Below are 17441 nucleotides of genomic sequence, written 5' to 3' on the forward strand. Positions count from 1 at the left end.
CCATTCCTGGAGAAAAGAAGAACACTTTTTGAACATTACCCAGAAATGGAAGAAATATTCGAGCGGTTTTAAGATAAAAGACAAAATATATATGGAGTGTCTCTGCTGTGTTACTTTGCAAACTCTTTGCAAGCCAAGAAATATGAAGGGTTCAATGCTTCCACAGTTTGGTGTACATGTTTTCTTCTAGTCATTTTATTATGTTTGGAAGGTTTTAAGGGTTAGGGGTTGGGGCGGCATTAGCTCAGGAGGTAGAGCGCTCATCTTGGGACCAAGAGGTCGCAGGTTTGATTCCCGGCTCCACCGTGTTGTATGTGGAAGTGCCCGGCACGACACTGAATCCCTAATGCCTCAATAAGCAGGTAGCCTTGCATGGCTGACTCCCTATTGGTGTGTGAGTGTGTGTGTGTGTGAATGGGTAAGTGTGAAGCACATTGTAAAGAGCTTTGGGAGGTCTTCATTGACTTGAAAAACGCTATATAAATGCAGACCATTTACCATTCAGCTTCAATCTGAGTATATACAGCAATTTGTAACTAGTTTGTTAGTAACACACACTACTTTTTGTCATCAGTAATCTGGGGGGGTAACACAAGTACTCTTTAAATGAGGTAAGTGTAACTAGTTACTTTTTACAGTAGTGTGCCCAACACTGGTCATCAACCCCAATCACACTCTAATAAAATAATACATTTTCTTCAAGCAGGAAACTCTATGACGATTATTAGAATAAAACACTTTGCAGTGATTTGTTAAAATAGATAGCATATTGTGGTGATGGTAAACTGCCTGAGTGACCGTAAAAGGCCACGTGGTTGAACTCCGGGGGGCAGTGAGTGAATAGCAGGCCTCGGGGGTTATCTCTGAGAAGTTCTGCTATATTTATAGATTAGTGGAGAAAAAAGCACAACAAACACACACCCTCTTTTAATATTGCTCCTCCTATTTTTCCAATTAGCCCCTCGTGGGTGGAGTAATGCAATTGCCTAAAGATCCTCCGGCGGGTCTTGCCCCACAGTCTGATCCAGACCACGCACAGGCACAAACTTCTCACACAGGAAGGTAAGACTGATTCATCCATCATCTGCTCATCCCCAATCATCTTCATCTTCACCTCCCCATCCATCCTTTCATCTCACTTCCATGTTCTCTTCACCTTTTCATCATCTTTCTTCACCTGCCATCCCCAAAAACGCTGCTGCTCTTTGATTCTTATCATCTCAAATGTTACACTTACTCACCCCAGAGGCCATTTTCCATCTCTTCATTTAAAAAATGTTCACATCAGAATGCTTCAGGCTTTACTTAGGTTATTAGAAGAAACTCTGATCTAAAGAGCAAGTTACATTTTAAGTCATGACTTGGGCATTTGCACGTCACACTGGGTATTTGTATATTGTATTCTTTTGGCTTTATTAGTGTATTGTTCTCAGCTCAGGGATGCTGCTGGAAATGTGAATTTCCCTTAGGGGATGAATAAAGTATCTATCTATCTATCTATCTATCTATCTTGATGTAGATAATGTGACTACTGTAATTGGACATCAGTAATTTGCGTTTTGAGGGTTTGCAGCATCCATAAGCATTATTCTATTTTCGGGCAACCTTTATATGAAAACACGATTGTAAGAAAGCCAAGGTGTTTGAGAAAAAGCCAGAGGGTAAGAATAAATAACAGTATTAATATATAATGCATTCAACTCTGTGATTCTAATTTTATAATAGTAAAGCATTTTTTGATTGATTTTGTTTTTAGTATATTTTCTCTTCTATGCAATTTCAACTATATTATCGTGAAAAAAATTGCTTGAATGATATATTTGAGAAATGTGGGATTCACATCCACGTAAGCCGTTTTGGATTAATGGCCGATAGAAGATTGCATTCAGCTGCTTGGAGTGGTTAGGTGCTGCAGTACCCAATTTGGCCTCCAGGGGGCGTTAGAGACCCCAGGCAAGACAACCACACAAGAAGCAGATGTTTATTGATTTTTGGGGTATTTATTGGGCTTGTATTGACACGAAACCTAGCTGAAGACACTCACAAAGGCCTAAAGTACACCTGTGTACATTTTCAGGATTCAGTTTTTACGATTTCATTTCAGTTCTGCCATTTTGGAGCCTATACGTCACACACAAAAACATACACAAACACAGACACACAAACATAAAACAAAAGGTAGGAAAAATATCACAAAGGGATAATATCACAAATAGCTGCATCAGCATCAGGTTTTAATGTATTTTGATCAGAGGCGGATGTATTTCCTGTTGATGTCAATTACAACAATAATGTATAGAATCTCGTGTTTTTGAAAGGATACAAAATCATGAGTAATTGTGATTATCAATATTTTGTTAATTTGTTCCCCCCAAGACACACAAATTGAACAACTGGCTTGCGCTTTTCTGCACGAACACATTTTATTTTTTTATTTTTTGGGAAAAAGTGTGACCTTAGTAAACAGTTATAATATGCACATTTTGTTTGTTTTTAACCTAATTACATTATCAACCTGCATGCAATATTATTGTGGGGTTTTTTTGCAAATAATGCAAGATTATTTACATTTATATTCATGTATGCGTATTTTCTGGCAAAAGTGTGCATTTATTAAACTAAGTAACAATTTTAAAACGTAGACATTTGGTGGTTAAACCTTTCCAAAATACCTAGTTTGTCATTAACCTCATTACATGATCAATCATGCATGTAATATCATTGATTTTAAAATAATGCAAGATCAAGAATATGTGTGAGTATTCATCAATAAATCTCAAATTGTTCCTCCAAAAACACACAAATAGGGTATCTTGCTGACATTTTCTGGCAAATGTATGAATTACTTAACAAATATAGTAAAGTTTTAATATGCACAATTTAGGTAGGTGATCTTTTCCAAAAGACTTATTACCTCAGTAAACTATTAATAATAATAAGGGGAACAAGGAACTCCCACTATTCGAGAGGGAGCAGTGAGGGCTGGATATCTATCACAACGGAGTGTCTATATATGGAAACACTGCAGACAAATATCATTGGCATCATAGAATAATTGTGCTAGCATTAAACTGTAATACCCAGCCCGAACATGCAGGCCTAAAGAACAGGTGTGGTGGTCTTAGAAGGTTTAGACCTCCAAGACCTGCAGGAGAGGTCATCATCTCTTCGGCTTTAGCATGTCCACCATCAAAGAGACCAAAGTTGAAGTGAAACAGCTGTCGGCCATGTCCCTAAGGACCTCACATATTGCATTTGGGGCAGTTCAGATTAGCTGTTTTTATTTTTAGGAGGCAGATAAATTCTCATGTAAGCTAGGTGAGTCATGATGGGCAGCGACAGACAATAAGAGAATGTGGGCTGGGGAGACGGAAAGTTAAAACCACTTCGGCTTTAGAATATTTTCGGAAACACCAGCGGTGTTTATGCGGATTGAGTGGGACAAATTGAGAAATTGTGAAACATTATATGTCACAGAAGACAAAGTACAGCTATTTTCTCAGGTCGACGGGGAAATTATGTTAACTATTTGGGGGTGATGGACCCAAGTGGGGGAAGCAGGAACTAGAGGCAGGGGTGTTCAAAAAGAGAAATGATAATTGATAACAAAAGGAGTAACAAAAAACAAGGGTTTAGAAAGCAACAAAATGTCCAAACTAAACCAAACCTTAAAAAGTCCGAACCAGAAACAATGACCAGAACCGGAATTGGAAAATGCAAGGAACAAAGTAAAAAACTAGTCCCCAACATATTGGTTGTGTAGTGCCGAGTTTGATGCCACAAAACTGTATTTTCTTATATTTTTTATTTTACAAGACCTTAAATATCGACTCATTTTTGCCATGTAGCTGATGTCCAATACAGGTAAATACTTTAAATATTGTCAAATCATTATAAAATAACTTCTGCGAATGTGAAGCCTGTCAAGTAACCAGATAAAGTATTTATTGTATTAGAACACGGGTGTTTTACTCATGGTTTTCAGGCCAAATGTGGCCCTCTACATCATCTTTCGTTGCCAGTGAAAACGTAAAACTGTCCGACCATCAAAAATAAACTCGTCAAGAGTGCTTTGAAAACAATATTTCCCACAATGCCTGTCTGTTCTTAACATTAAGTATGTGTAATGACATATTTTCAATGCAACTTTAATGCTTGTGACTTGAAATAAATCAATTCAGGGTTATTTCACATGGAAGCATGGTAGAATTTTTTTTATAAACTAATTACATTTTGTATGAATTACATCGGGCCCTTTAAGGGCAGCCATTACGTAGGTGTGGCCCTTGGTGAAAATAAGTTCAATACCCCTGTCATAGAAATACCGTGAATAATACTTTACTCAAAATCACTTATATTGGAGAACATGTCAGTATTTTATTGGATCCAGTAATATTCTTTATTTTTTCATTTTACAGTATGAAGTTTACATTGCAGTTGCGGAGGAATTTAAAGCCGTGATATGTCGTGTAATTTCAGTACAATATGTATATATATATATATATATATATATATAAAAAGTTAATAAAAAATATGAATAACTAAGTCAAAAAGTTAAGAAAAAAATGGGCAGTGTCATGTTTGCACGAGGTTGAGAATATATATTTTTCCTTTTATGTATTAATGTCTAACTTTAAAAGGGCCTGCCAGCAAAAATAGTATAACGACACCTGTAAAACGACTCACACGCTGTAAATTTTACCCATTTAGACACAGGTTCCAGAAGCAGAGTTAGGTTTACTACACAAACAGCTGTGGTAATGGGTATCCATTTTTCCAAGTGCCACTTCTACACACGGTGACAAGAGATACTGTAGTGATGACAGCTGGAGGTTAGCTGATAGATGCATACAGTAGCAGGGTCAGCGTTGGTATGCACAAGTTGTGTGTGTATGTCTATGCACACCCCAAGTAGACTGATAGGGCTTATTTATAACCTCCTGCTCGGAACCAGAATAAAATAAGAGCCTGCTGAAAGAAAGAGTAAACATCAAGAATGTTGAAATGTGGAAAAGCTCACACAGTCGTAACAAAAGACGATCTCTCATTATCGACTCTGTCTCTTGCTTTTCTATCCTAAGTCGAGTGATCTGCGAGTGAAAATGACGGAGCGCTTCGACTGCCACTACTGCAAGGAATCCCTGTTTGGGAAGAAGTACGTCTTGAGGGAGGAAAACCCCTACTGTGTGAAATGTTACGAGAGCCTGTACTCCAACTCCTGTGAGGACTGCAAGAAACCCATTGGCTGCAACACCAGAGTGAGTACTTGTGGATATTTCAATAAAACACACACACAACAATGGTCACTTTTAGTGAGGTAAATATTGCTAAAAACAGTGTATGGTGTTAAGTTTAAACTTTACTAAACACTCAATATAAGGCGAGAAGACATCAATGGATTTTGAACTTGCAAAGCAAGCCAGGAGAAAAGCTCTCAGATAAGAAAATCGCATCTCTTCCCAAAGCCCTCCTCAAAGCAGCCTCCTTTTATTATATCGTGAATATCAGACAAAATTGTTGTTGTGTAATGTTTAGCCAATCACTAAAGAAAGGTGAGAAGACATCAATGGATTTTGAACTTACAAAGCAAGCCAGGAGAAAGACTCTCGGATAAGAAAATTTCATCTCTTCCTAAAGCCCTCCTCAAAGCAGTCTCCTTTTATTATATCGTGAATATCAGACACATTTTTGGTTGTTTAACGTTTAGCCATTCACTAAATAAAGGTACCAATGAGGGATATTTAGGATATCTGTTAACCTTTAAAAATGGAAGTACTCAAATCACGAGTAGTCATTGAAACGAACGCAAAATACCAGGGATGGACGAGTACCAATGCAGTGGCCCCTCTACATATGCAATTCATTTGTTACCGGACTGAGCTTGTATCTAGTATTTCTCGTATCCCGAATGAGAGGTGCAGGAGGAGTGAGGGGAATACACAACATTGTTGATGATACGTAAGTAATGTAATTAAAAAAAAAACACAACCTAAGAGCACGGGATCAAATCTATACGGCGGAAAGTGCACGTGCTAACTGGGACAAGCTGACGTTGACATTGAGCGGTTCCAGAGCTCAGCCCCCGAGTGGTAGCGTCTAGAAATTCTCGTAACTTGAATTTTATCCCGTATCTTGGACAAGATTTTTCTTGAAAGACATTTTACATCTTGAATTTGTCGTAACTAGAATAGCTCATATGTAGATGATATCGTGCCTAAACCCAAATTGTTTTAACATACTGTACTCCCAATGTTGGCCGTTGCCCCTGGAGGAAGAGTAAATTGCCATTAATGTTATGCACCTTTAAACAAAAAAAAATATTACATTTGAACATATTTCTTTAAAAATATCTGTCTGGGTGGCGAAGGAAGTTTTAGATGAGTGTTGTATTGGTATCAACGACTACTCAAGAGTTGAGTATTGATTCTGAAAAGTGTTAAAGAACCCTCCCAAATACTGATATATTAATGAATACGACACATTTGAAAAAAGAATAAAGATAAGATTAATGGCATTCTTTTAAATGTTTGTAATTTATTATTCCGGATCGCAAAACTGTCATCTTTGTAAATATTGATACCATAAAAAGATCAAAATCAAAACATGGTATCGATATTAGCCTATAGTGAGATTAACAGCATACTCAATATAGATTCCAATGTTGGAAAATGTAGAGAACATTTACTCAAACATTTTTTTATTTTTTTTTTGCACATCAATATTATTATTCATTTGTATCAGCATATGTAATGTATGCTGAATGAATACTACAACAGTTTTGTAATGGAAGTTTTTCAAAATCATAAATATTGTTGTTTGGCCACTTTATTCAACATTTTGTTCAAAGATTAGATTTTAAATATATTCATTGTGTTAATAAAACGCTTTTTAATTACTTGAGGATTGTTTAAGAAACAAATAACAGAAAATAGTCCCACACTAACTTTAGCTTTGGTTAAAGCAACATAAATTGTGCTCAATTTCTTTTGATACATCACCAAATTGGATAACACTGAAAGGAAAAACAATGCAGACACTTGCTGCTTGTCTATGTCCACAGGACAAATGTTTTAAACACAAAAAAGGACTGGCCGTGGATATTTCATACTTTGTGAATGCTAGTTATTAGATTCAACACAATTCCACTACTGAGCATGTATTAGAAACAAAATACATCATAGAAAGAGAAATAGCCTCATCTGTTGGTTGAAAGGGGGTTGCACCAATCCCACTAAAATGCCAGATCTCACTCATATATTTTTTTTTAAATACATTGAAAAAAAGTCGAAACATAATTGAAAAGACATGAAAAGGCCAGATTCTGTCCATTTTTCATTTGGTAAAAAAAGTGAAAATATTTCTTTTGAGGGACTAAACTGGGACCACATTGGATGAGGTGAACGGAACACAAGTTTATAGTTTAGTGGACACTCAAAATAGGGAGAGAATAACACAATGAATGTTGAACTTGCAAGGAGAACAGAAGAGGACTGTACCAAAAACACAATCAAAAAAATCTTTTGCAATACAAAATTCCAAATCTGTCCTAAAAGCCCTCCTCCTAAAGGCTGTGGATATCAAAGAAGAACCAGATTAGTGGCCGATAGTGATAACAATGTAAATAGTGCAAAATAGTAAAAACAACAAACAACAGCAAGCAATAATAGTCAAAATAACAAACAACCCTAGACGCAATACACTCTCAGGAATCCAAGACTAAAAACAGAACTCCATTCTTTATCGACAGTGAGCAGAATCAAGTTATGCAGTATGTTAATAGTTTAGTAAACACTCAAAATAATGAGAGAATGTTGACCTTGCAAGTAGGAGAGGACTTTACAAACAACCCTCATGATACAAAATTCCAATCTTTTCTAAATGTCCTTCTCTGAGCCCTTTCTTTTAATTAATAATTCTAGGTAAGAAAAGGAAGAACCTCTGTGGCTATCACAGCAACATTATTGGCCGATAGTGCCAATGATGTAAACATTGCATGATAGTCAAAATAACAATGAGGAATAACGAACTAGCATGTCCTTTGCGTGTGTCCGATATTACAAGAAAAACAGGCTAAATTTAACCCATAACACAATGTCTAGGAGACTTCTATTCTCAGACTGGTTTCTGCAAGCCTTGGTCTTTCCAGTGATTGAGCAACCTTTTCTGGACAGGATCTGTCTTACAAGGACCGCCACTGGCATGAGGACTGTTTCAAGTGCTTCCAGTGCAAGCGCTCCCTGGTAGACAAGCCCTTCTCCACAAAGGACGATCAGCTTCTGTGCACCGAGTGCTACTCCAATGAATACTCTTCCAAGTGTGACGACTGCAAGAAAACCATCATGCCTGGTAGGGAAAAAAGCGAAAACACTCGCTCCCGCCTAAGGGAGGTCCTTTTTCCCACCTTGCTTTTCTCACTGTGTTGTTATTGCCGTGAAGGCTCCAGGAAGATGGAGCACAAAGGCAACAGCTGGCACGAAACCTGCTTCACCTGCCAGCGATGCCAGCAGCCCATCGGCACCAAGAGTTTCATCCCAAAGGACAAAAACAACTTCTGCGTGCCCTGCTATGAGAAGCAGTTCGCCATGCAGTGCGTCAACTGCAAGAAGGTACAGAGTAGGGCTTCAACTCAAGACTATTTAAATATGACTGGTCACAGACTATTGCAAAGAGTGGTTGAATAATTATTCCTTTCTTGAATTAAGCAAAAAGTTGATTTAATTATGTGGAAAATGAAAACACAATAACAATGGGTACATTGAAAAATACATCTTTCATTGGACATACTGCAGATTTGTACAAAAATTAAATAAAAATGCCTTATCCTAAACAAATTAGGCGCAGTGCTTGAGCAGTAGAGACATACAGTATATAAACCTCTGTCCATTTTTTTTCGGGACAAGCACATAGTTAAAAAATTAAAATCAAGTAAACAGTTTTGTATCCCTTTAAACCAGAAACAGTAACATTAGCAGCAGAAGAACAGTAAATTAAACACATTTTTGCATTTTGTGAAGTACATTTAATGGTCAACAGCAAAGTCTGTACCAAAAGGACTTAACACTTGTCACTGGTTTAAAATCAAACTGCTTTAGTCATTTCTTCTTTGGACTGCATGCATTTATTTTCAAGCAGTCCGGCTTAACATTTGAGTTCCCCTTCAAAGTTGGATACAGTGGCTTGCGAAACTATTTGGCACCCTTGAACTTTGTGACCTTTTGCCACATTTTAGACTTCAAACATAAAGATATAAAACTGTAATTTCTTGTGAAGAATCAACAATAAGTCGGGCTAAATCATAAAGTAGAACACACTTTATTGAATATTTTAAACCTTTTTAACAAATAAAAAATGAAAAAGTGGGTGTACAAAATTATTCAGCCCCATTGAGTTAATACTTTGTAGCGCCACCTTTTGCTGCAATTACAGCTGCAAGTCGCTTGGGGTATGTCTCTATTAGTTTGGCACATCGAGAAACTGATATTTTTGACCGTTCCTCCTTACAAAAAAAGCTTGAGCTCAGTGAGGTTGGATGGAAAGCGTTGTGAACAGCAGTTTTCAGTTCTTTCCACAGGTTCTCAGTTGGATTGAAGTCTGGACTTCAACTTGGCCATTCTAACACCTTGATGTTTTTGGTGAACCATTCCATTGTAGCTTTTGCTTTATGTTTTGGATCATTGTCTTGTTCGAAGACAAATCTCCATCCCAGTCTCAGGTCTTTTGCGGACTCCATCAGGTTTTCTTCCAGAATGGTCCTGTATTTGGCTCCACCCATCTTCCCATCAATTTTAACCCCCTGTCCCTGCTGAAGAAAAGCAGGCCCAAACCATGATGCTGCCACCACCGTTTGACTGAGGAGATGGTGTGTTGAGGGTGATGAGCTGTGCTGCTTTTATGCCAAACATAACGTCTTGCATTGTTGCCAAAGTTCGATTTTGGTCTCATCTGACGAGAGCACCTTCTTCCACGTTTGGTGTCTCCTAAGTGGCTTGTGGCAAGCTTTAAACAACAATTTTTATGGATATGTTTATGGAATGGCAAGAAGGAAGCCATTTCTTAAAGGCCAAATTTGTGCAGTATACGACTGATTGTTGTCCTATGGGCAGATTCTCCCACCTCAGCTGTAAACCTCTGCAGTTCATCCAAAGTGATCATGGGCCTCTTGGCTGCATCTCTGATCAGTTTTCTTCTTTTATGAGCTGAAAGTTTAGGGGGACGGCCCGATCTAAAAATAAGTCTAAAATGCTCCTAAACTTTAGAAATGATTGTATGCGTACTTGATATGTTACCGCTCAAGACATAGCTACTGCGCATAAGCAACTCTCAGCAGAGAAAGAATTCATGTAAAGTCATTTCTCTTTTGGAATAAACGTGTCTGGCGACTATAGTCGACAGTGGAATTTATTGTCAACAATTTCTGATGTTGATTTTTGTTAACAACGTCGACTAATCATTGCAGCCCTAGTAAGGAGGATGCCAAAAGTTATTTAACAATCCAACACTGACATCTCCATTAATGTCAATATGTTGTTGTTTGGTCTCAGCCTATCACCACCGGCGGCGTGACCTACCGTGACCAGCCCTGGCACAAGGACTGCTTCCTTTGCACTGGCTGCAAGCAGCAGCTGGCAGGCCAGCGGTTCACCTCCAGAGACGACTTTGCCTATTGCCTCAACTGCTTCTGCAACCTCTATGCCAAGAAGTGTGCTTCCTGCACAACCCCCATTAGCGGTAAACAAATACAATTCAACACTAACAATAGGGATTGTCTTTGTTTAACTCCAAAAGCTGGGGGGGATCAGTCGGGTTCCAGATTCTTGACATGTAAACACTTCTTTAAAATGAAGTTTTTCACCTGAACTTTACTTGCTAAACACCAGTAACGTATGGTTTGGTTCATCTCATTCATCATTTGATTAGCAGAGAAATAAAAGCGATATTCAAAAAGTAGTACAGAAAAAACATGTTTTATAGTATTTCTCAAACTTATAAATTATGTCTATCCACCGATCCTTTTGAATAAAAGTATCAATAGATAATTGTTCCTCTATTATGGGAAAAGTTAATGCAAAAAATATATATGACTTGCTGTTAGCCTGCCAATAGTATCACTACCATAATTTCCAGGACTCAGGGTTCTTACATCTTATTCATGACCAAATTCACATCTTTTTTAAAGACTTTCAAAAAAAAACTTTCACTAAAATTAATTCTCTTATAGTACGACTAAACGCAAAACAACAATTGAATTTATTTTCACCTGTTTCTTTATTTAAGGGATTGCAGTCTGCATTATTTAAGGAAAAATAATGCAGACTGGAAAGTGACAAATATAGCATACAAGCACCAATTTAAATCATTGATTTAATGATTTAAAAGACTTTGATTTTAAGTTTTTTTTTTTAAATGAAAATATTCACCTGAATACGGGAACTTCGCTGTTATGGGCTCATACGTATTGTAGAAAGGAGATCAAGCTTCTTTAAACTTCTGTTCTGCTATTTATTTTAAATTTTGTATTCCCTTAAGCAGCATGTCTATCACTTTTATTTCAGTAAAATAACAACAGGATGGTTTTACTTATTGTCCTTTAGTTGATCAATGGTAGTAAGCAAATACATCCAATGAACATATTTGAAACTGCAAGTTATTGTTTGACACAACGGAGCTCATTTATTCTCTTGAAAATTACACTAGGTTTAGTGAGTGAATACAATTTAAGAGGGCTAAAACTCAACAAGTTGATCCATCTGATTATATCTTCTTTGTACAATTTTGAATTCATTTTTATTTCTTTTTTTTTCAGGCCTGGGAGGCAGCAAGTACATTTCCTTCGAGGAGCGCCAGTGGCACAACGATTGCTTCAATTGCATGAAATGTGCCGTTTCCCTGGTAGGCCGCGGCTTCCTGACCGAGCGCGATGACATCCTGTGCCCGGAGTGCGGCAAGGACATCTGAAGGACGCCGGCAACATGCATCAAAATGATCCGCGACCATACACGCCGTTATAGTGCCTTCACTTTAAAATATACATTAACGGCATCGCTAATATTTGACAAAAAACGATCTATATTGCTAACGGAATTACTTGCATGAATAGGACAAGTTTGCTAATGAGTAGTATTTTGTAGAATCGACATGATCGCAAATTGCACTGCGCTTTTTCAATTTAGCTAATTATTGTGCTGTGCATGGATAACCCTTGTAAAACCGAGTGTTAGCGACTTCTGTAAATTGTTGATGTGCATGGAATCCAGTTTGGGGACATGAGAATTATCATTAATAAAGTTTTAACAAGGTGCATCGCCTCTTGTTAATTGAATATCCATTATTGTTTGAAAAGCATAAGAACAGAGGATAGGACAGATAGTAGAATTAGAAGGTAAAATATTTGCACTTTAAAACCCATCTGGTAAAATGATGAGCCTGAGAAACAAAAAGCTGTTTTTAACATTTTTACAGGTGCTATGGCGGTTGCATCGCAATTAAGAGGTTGCGGGTTCAATCCAAAGTTATTGTAGCAGGTCAAAGTTTCCTTAAATAGTAAATAAGCGAAAGGAAAATTGTGCAATATTTAGATTTTCTTACTGGTAAAAAAACAAACCCTATTCTGGAAGAAAAATGTATTTGAAAAAGCAAAAATACATGAACAATGATACAAACGAGCTTTTTTGTTCAAATACTAATAAGTAAAAGATTTGTATTTAACATAATATAAGGCTCACCTATAGCGAGCTGACAGTATTTTACGTAATCTTGCTGATAAGAATACCCCCCAGAGAAAAATGAGAAGAAAAATGGTGTGAATTGATCAACTTGAGTGTCCTTAGTTTGGAATCTTCCTTAAGCTTCGTAGCACTACACCATACAGTGACATCTAATTATCAAATATTAGAGTGCAGCAGTCCTTGTTTTGGAACTTCCCTTTCGACAACAGATGATCTGCTCACCAGATCCTGGCTAGTTGAGTCTCTAGTGTTGGGGAGTAACCTCATGTATCGGATTTACACGTCCCTTGCTTCATTTAAATAGGATGGATAGTTCTTGGCACGTCTCGAAAGGAATAAAGGAAAAAAAGAAGCACAGCTCATTTGTATTGGACACTTTAATGATTGAATCGAAAATCAGCTCTTAGTATCAGTATAAAGTTGGCAACTGTCACTTCCAAAAGGTTGGTAAAGTTCATTAAAACATAAAAAGTTCAACAAGCTATTTAGCTCATAGACGGGTGATCAGATTAAAGCATTTTTTACTCAAAAGTCTTAATTTTGAAAAACAAAAAACAAAAAAAAAACAAATCAATCTTAAAAGTCCTTCCAATTTAAAACAACAACTATCCACGACTCAAACACACCAAACATTAAATAATAACCTTCTTGAGGTTGCAACGTCAGAATATAAACATACACTATTGTGTACACAATCAAAAACACCTGATGCTTGTGTTTGTTCTTACAAAAAGACATTGACTTCTACCATCTGTAAACTCATCCCTTAATAGCGTGAATTGGCCAAAAGTTTATTTGATGTCATTGGTTGAAAATACGGTGATTTACCGAGGGTTGAAAGGCTGGCATTTGGTGGTCACGGCCAAGTCACGTGCTGGATCTTTTTCTTCACCTCTGGAGACGTTAGACCACCCTGAAGAAATGCAGTAGATTGAATTAACAGCACTATAAAAGGCACTGGAAGAACTCACTCACTGATTGTGTAAACTCAGATACTTTAAACATGAACAAGTCATCTGAGCCACAACATTTTAACTTGCTGACACATAAGAGGGTATTTTACTTGTTACTTGCCTGATCTGTAGCGGGTTCTTAAATAAAGTGAAAAGTCACAAAAAAGCTTCACAAAGTGGCTTGCTCAATCTATGTGTAGCGCCAATCAAAAAAAATGTATTTTTTTGGGTCGACTTAGATCACTAAGATAATATTGCTTTCTTGCTGTGCACATACTTAGTGCTGATTTTATATGTTGTTATCTACGGTCAAGCCATCCTTTTTTGTCAATCGGCTGGTAAATACTGCATCAACAATGTGCATGTAACTAGGCAACGTCACACTTGTAGGCGGTAGGGCGCTTAAGGGGCGATGACACTTTACATGATAACGCCAAACAAACTAATACCAGCTGCCGTTAATCACAAGAACAAATGCTAGGAAAAAACAAAGCCACAAGAGAGCAGAGTCTGCATCATTCTTAAGCACTTTTAAGTAGTTCTTTTTATGTAATGCTTGGTCTATAGAGTCACGACTATCAAGAAACATGGCAACAATTTCATGGCAAAGTACTTCACCCTTAATTCAAGCACTTTTTAAACATTGACAACACATCATTAAAATTCAAGCATTTCACGGATTTCATGCACCCGCACGAACCCTGCTAGTAGCAACAGTGCAAGATGTGGTTCTTACAGAGCAGTATGCATCCCGTTTGAGGCCCGCTGCGCCAGGGTAGTGGTTGGAAGAAGATAAGCATGATGTTGGTGACGCTGACAAAGTTGCTGAACTGCCGGATAATCGACGAATGGGGTTGGCCAGATTTAGCGCTGGAGGGGGTTTTAGCCTGTCAGCCACTCCTGATGATGGCACTGCATTCGTTTCTGGTTTCTGAGCTTTTGGCGAGCCGCAGTAAACCGAGAAAGAGGAACTAGGGTGGTCCCTGAAAGGTAAAACACAAACAAAAAACAAATCTAATTAATAGGACTTGGTGCATTACTTAGTACCACCTACTGGTAAAAAATGTCATCCATGAAAAATAATGGTGTACGCTGTCAGTCAAACAGCAGGCATTTTGCACAATTGTCCATCAAAACAAACTGTGATGCGACAGCTAGTAGCCTTAGCAGCTCGTTACATAGAAAATAAATTTATCAATTAAAACAGACTCCAGGGAAAGTCTGAGGAGTGAGAAGAAAAGATCACCAGCAGGTTCTCTGTGGATTGTTGTCGGGTCCGAGAATCGACTGAGGCGGCGTAGGGAGAGAAATGTCCGGACTACTACGGCTAGGCAAACAGCTCTCTTAAGACTACACTGAGGAGGCTATATTTCACCAAAGCAAGATCCCTTACCCATGAATGGGATGACCTGGATCTACAGCACATGGGAAATTACTATACTAGGGAAGATTGTATTTAAATCATCACAGAGACCTGGCTAAAGTCAAGGGTACCCAGTGCAAGCGTGTAGCTAGTCATCCGCTCTCTAAATCCCTTTCTTTCACACTTGTATCCTTGTCTGGGCGGCACAGCAGCTGAGTGGTTAGCGCGTCCAGCCATCAGGCTTCCTGTGCTGAATTTGCATGTTTTCCCCGTTATTGCCCGCGTTTCCTCCAGGCGCTCCGGTTTCCTCCCACATTCCAAAAGCATGCATGTCAGGTTAATTGGCTGGTCCAAATTTTCCCTGGGTGTGAATGAGCAATTGAATTGTCACTCTCTCTGTGCACTGCAACTGGTTGACAACCAGTTCAGCATGTCCCCTTCCCACTGCCCCAAAATAACTGGGATGGGCTCCAGCACACCTGCGACCCTACTGAGGATAAGCAGTGCAGATAATGGATGGATGGTGTGCTCGTCTGTGTTGTGCCGAAAAAACACTAGGAGGGGCTTAACAATACACACTGACCCTTAACTACGACTGTACTGCCGTGTCTAATAACCCAACCTGGGGCAAGGTAAGGTAAACACTGACATTTAGATTGTATGTTCAGACTTGAATGGCAAACTGTTTAGTTCAATGGACCTTCATCAACATTTGATGTTGCTCAGTGATTTGGAGAAACACGAAAGTATAGTTAGATGGTTGAGAAGATATATACTCTTTTAAAATTAGATACAAATAAATTCACCTGTCCGTTCGCAGGCCGCCTGGTACTTGCCTCCCACGTTTCTTCGCCATCCTCCTTCCCCAGTGGCTGTTGGGCAAAGTGCGCTGTGGCCGCGGGATGACATGTCGGATGTAAAGGTCTACGAGCTGTTCCCGACTGTGACAATCTTTGGAAGTGATATTTTTCTATACCGCAAAACAACAATGGGTAATACATGTCCGCCATTCATAGTTTACAGTTCAAACAACAATTTTACTGTTAGCCGTGCATTCTAACAGCGCTATTTCTTTCATGAACTCAATTTTTTTTACTGCACTTTTTGCCTAAATTGCATAATATCTCACCTCATTTAAAATTAACAGCAGAAAATCACGAGAAAGGAGCTCGGGGTGGAGTAAAACATCCAGGTCTGACGATTTGCCGGACGTCGCCATTGTTGCTTTACCCAGCATGCACCACGTCACCAGCGTCTTCTTCGTTCCGCAGTTTAGTTTGGAAGACTGCTGCCTACTGGGAAACACTACCCTAAATCAGGGGTGTCAAACTCCTTTTTTCTTGGGGCCACACGGTAGAAGAAATTCACGTGTGCTCGACTAGTAGATTAAAAAGAGAAAAGAAGAAGTATAGAAAGGGAAATAGAAAGGAAGAGAGAAACAGAGGAAGATAGAGAAAAAAGAGCGAGAACAAGGGATAGAAAATTAGGAAGAGAGAGAAACAGAGGGGGAGAGCGATAAATATAGAGAAACAAAAGGAGAAAGAAAGAGAGACAGTGAAGTGAGAGAAAAAAAGAGATACGGAGAGAAAAATAAAAGATGAAGGAGAGAAAAAGAAAGAGAGAGAACAAAAGAGGAGAGAGAGAAAGAAAGAGCAAGGTACACATAAGTAGGCAGAGAGAGAAAAATAAAGGATGAAATAGAGAGAAAAGGAAAGTGAGAGAACAAGAGTTTTAAATAAGAAAAATAAATAAAAGAAAAATATATTACTGGTGGGTATGATCAGGCTCGTGTGCCGCATGCTGGACACTCCTGCTCTAAATTCAAATCATCATCAGAGGATGATAAAATGATCCTTTTTAAAGAAGAGAGATCAGAAATGTAAGTTTTAATCTTTAAAGGTTGTTTCTGAAAAATAGTAAAGTAGTTTTGTGATGATAAATTACAAAAATTATTGGTCATAATTTGTGAATTGGAATCCTTGCATATCAGTGACTTGTGGTGAGGTCTGTGTCCTATGAGGCACATTCAGATTTACAAATACATGAAACTATATTGTTCTTTATTCAATTGGCTGAGCAGAAAAAGCACCATATAAACTGCAGATAGAACAATATATTTTATTGTCTTACCATACCTTATAAATGCACTGCTCCTATTGAATAAAAAGCCTCAAAAGATGGGTTGTCATGCTTACTGATGTGGCTCATCTGTGACCGCTCATTTGGCACCAACTGCCCTGGGTTCTGATTGGCTTCTTGTCACTATTTGAACCCAGTCCTGTCAATCCCCTGTTGTCAGTCCGTCTGTGAACCGCAGTGTATACTAGGAAAGCCATTTTCGACCCTGACTCCCACCTGTCCCATTTTTGCTCCAGTCTGTTTCCAGCTGCAACCTAAATG

The 17441-nt window shown here is 38.3% G+C and overlaps 2 protein-coding genes across 3 annotated transcripts; one reads left to right on the forward strand and one right to left on the reverse strand.

The window, feature by feature from the left end:
- Nucleotides 1-957: 957 nt before the first annotated feature.
- On the forward strand, nucleotides 958-12298 carry fhl2a (four and a half LIM domains 2a). The gene is made up of 6 exons (XM_088352367.1): nucleotides 958-1062; nucleotides 5082-5258; nucleotides 8172-8346; nucleotides 8437-8606; nucleotides 10542-10728; nucleotides 11804-12298. The coding sequence occupies exons 2-6, from the start codon at nucleotides 5103-5105 to the stop codon at nucleotides 11953-11955; spliced, it is 840 nt and encodes a 279-aa protein (XP_088208493.1). The 5' UTR covers nucleotides 958-1062; nucleotides 5082-5102; the 3' UTR covers nucleotides 11956-12298.
- A 786-nt stretch (nucleotides 12299-13084) lies between these two features.
- tslig2 (tRNA splicing ligase complex subunit 2) lies at nucleotides 13085-16304 on the reverse strand. 2 transcript variants are annotated; one of them, XM_088352876.1, is made up of 4 exons: nucleotides 16171-16304; nucleotides 15878-16011; nucleotides 14415-14661; nucleotides 13085-13638 (listed from the first exon to the last, which is right to left on the reverse strand). In XM_088352876.1, the coding sequence occupies exons 1-4, from the start codon at nucleotides 16276-16278 to the stop codon at nucleotides 13582-13584; spliced, it is 546 nt and encodes a 181-aa protein (XP_088209002.1). In that variant the 5' UTR covers nucleotides 16279-16304; the 3' UTR covers nucleotides 13085-13581. The 2 variants fall into 2 exon arrangements, with proteins under 2 accessions (XP_088209002.1, XP_088209001.1); XM_088352875.1 differs by having other exon boundaries at nucleotides 15848-16011.
- Between the last annotated feature and the right edge of the window lie 1137 nt (nucleotides 16305-17441).

This window comes from Urocampus carinirostris, chromosome 14, assembly GCF_059441175.1.
Source record: "Urocampus carinirostris isolate Australia breed hairy pipefish chromosome 14, RoL_Ucar_1.0, whole genome shotgun sequence".
In the NCBI taxonomy this organism is placed as follows: Eukaryota; Metazoa; Chordata; class Actinopteri; order Syngnathiformes; family Syngnathidae; genus Urocampus; species Urocampus carinirostris.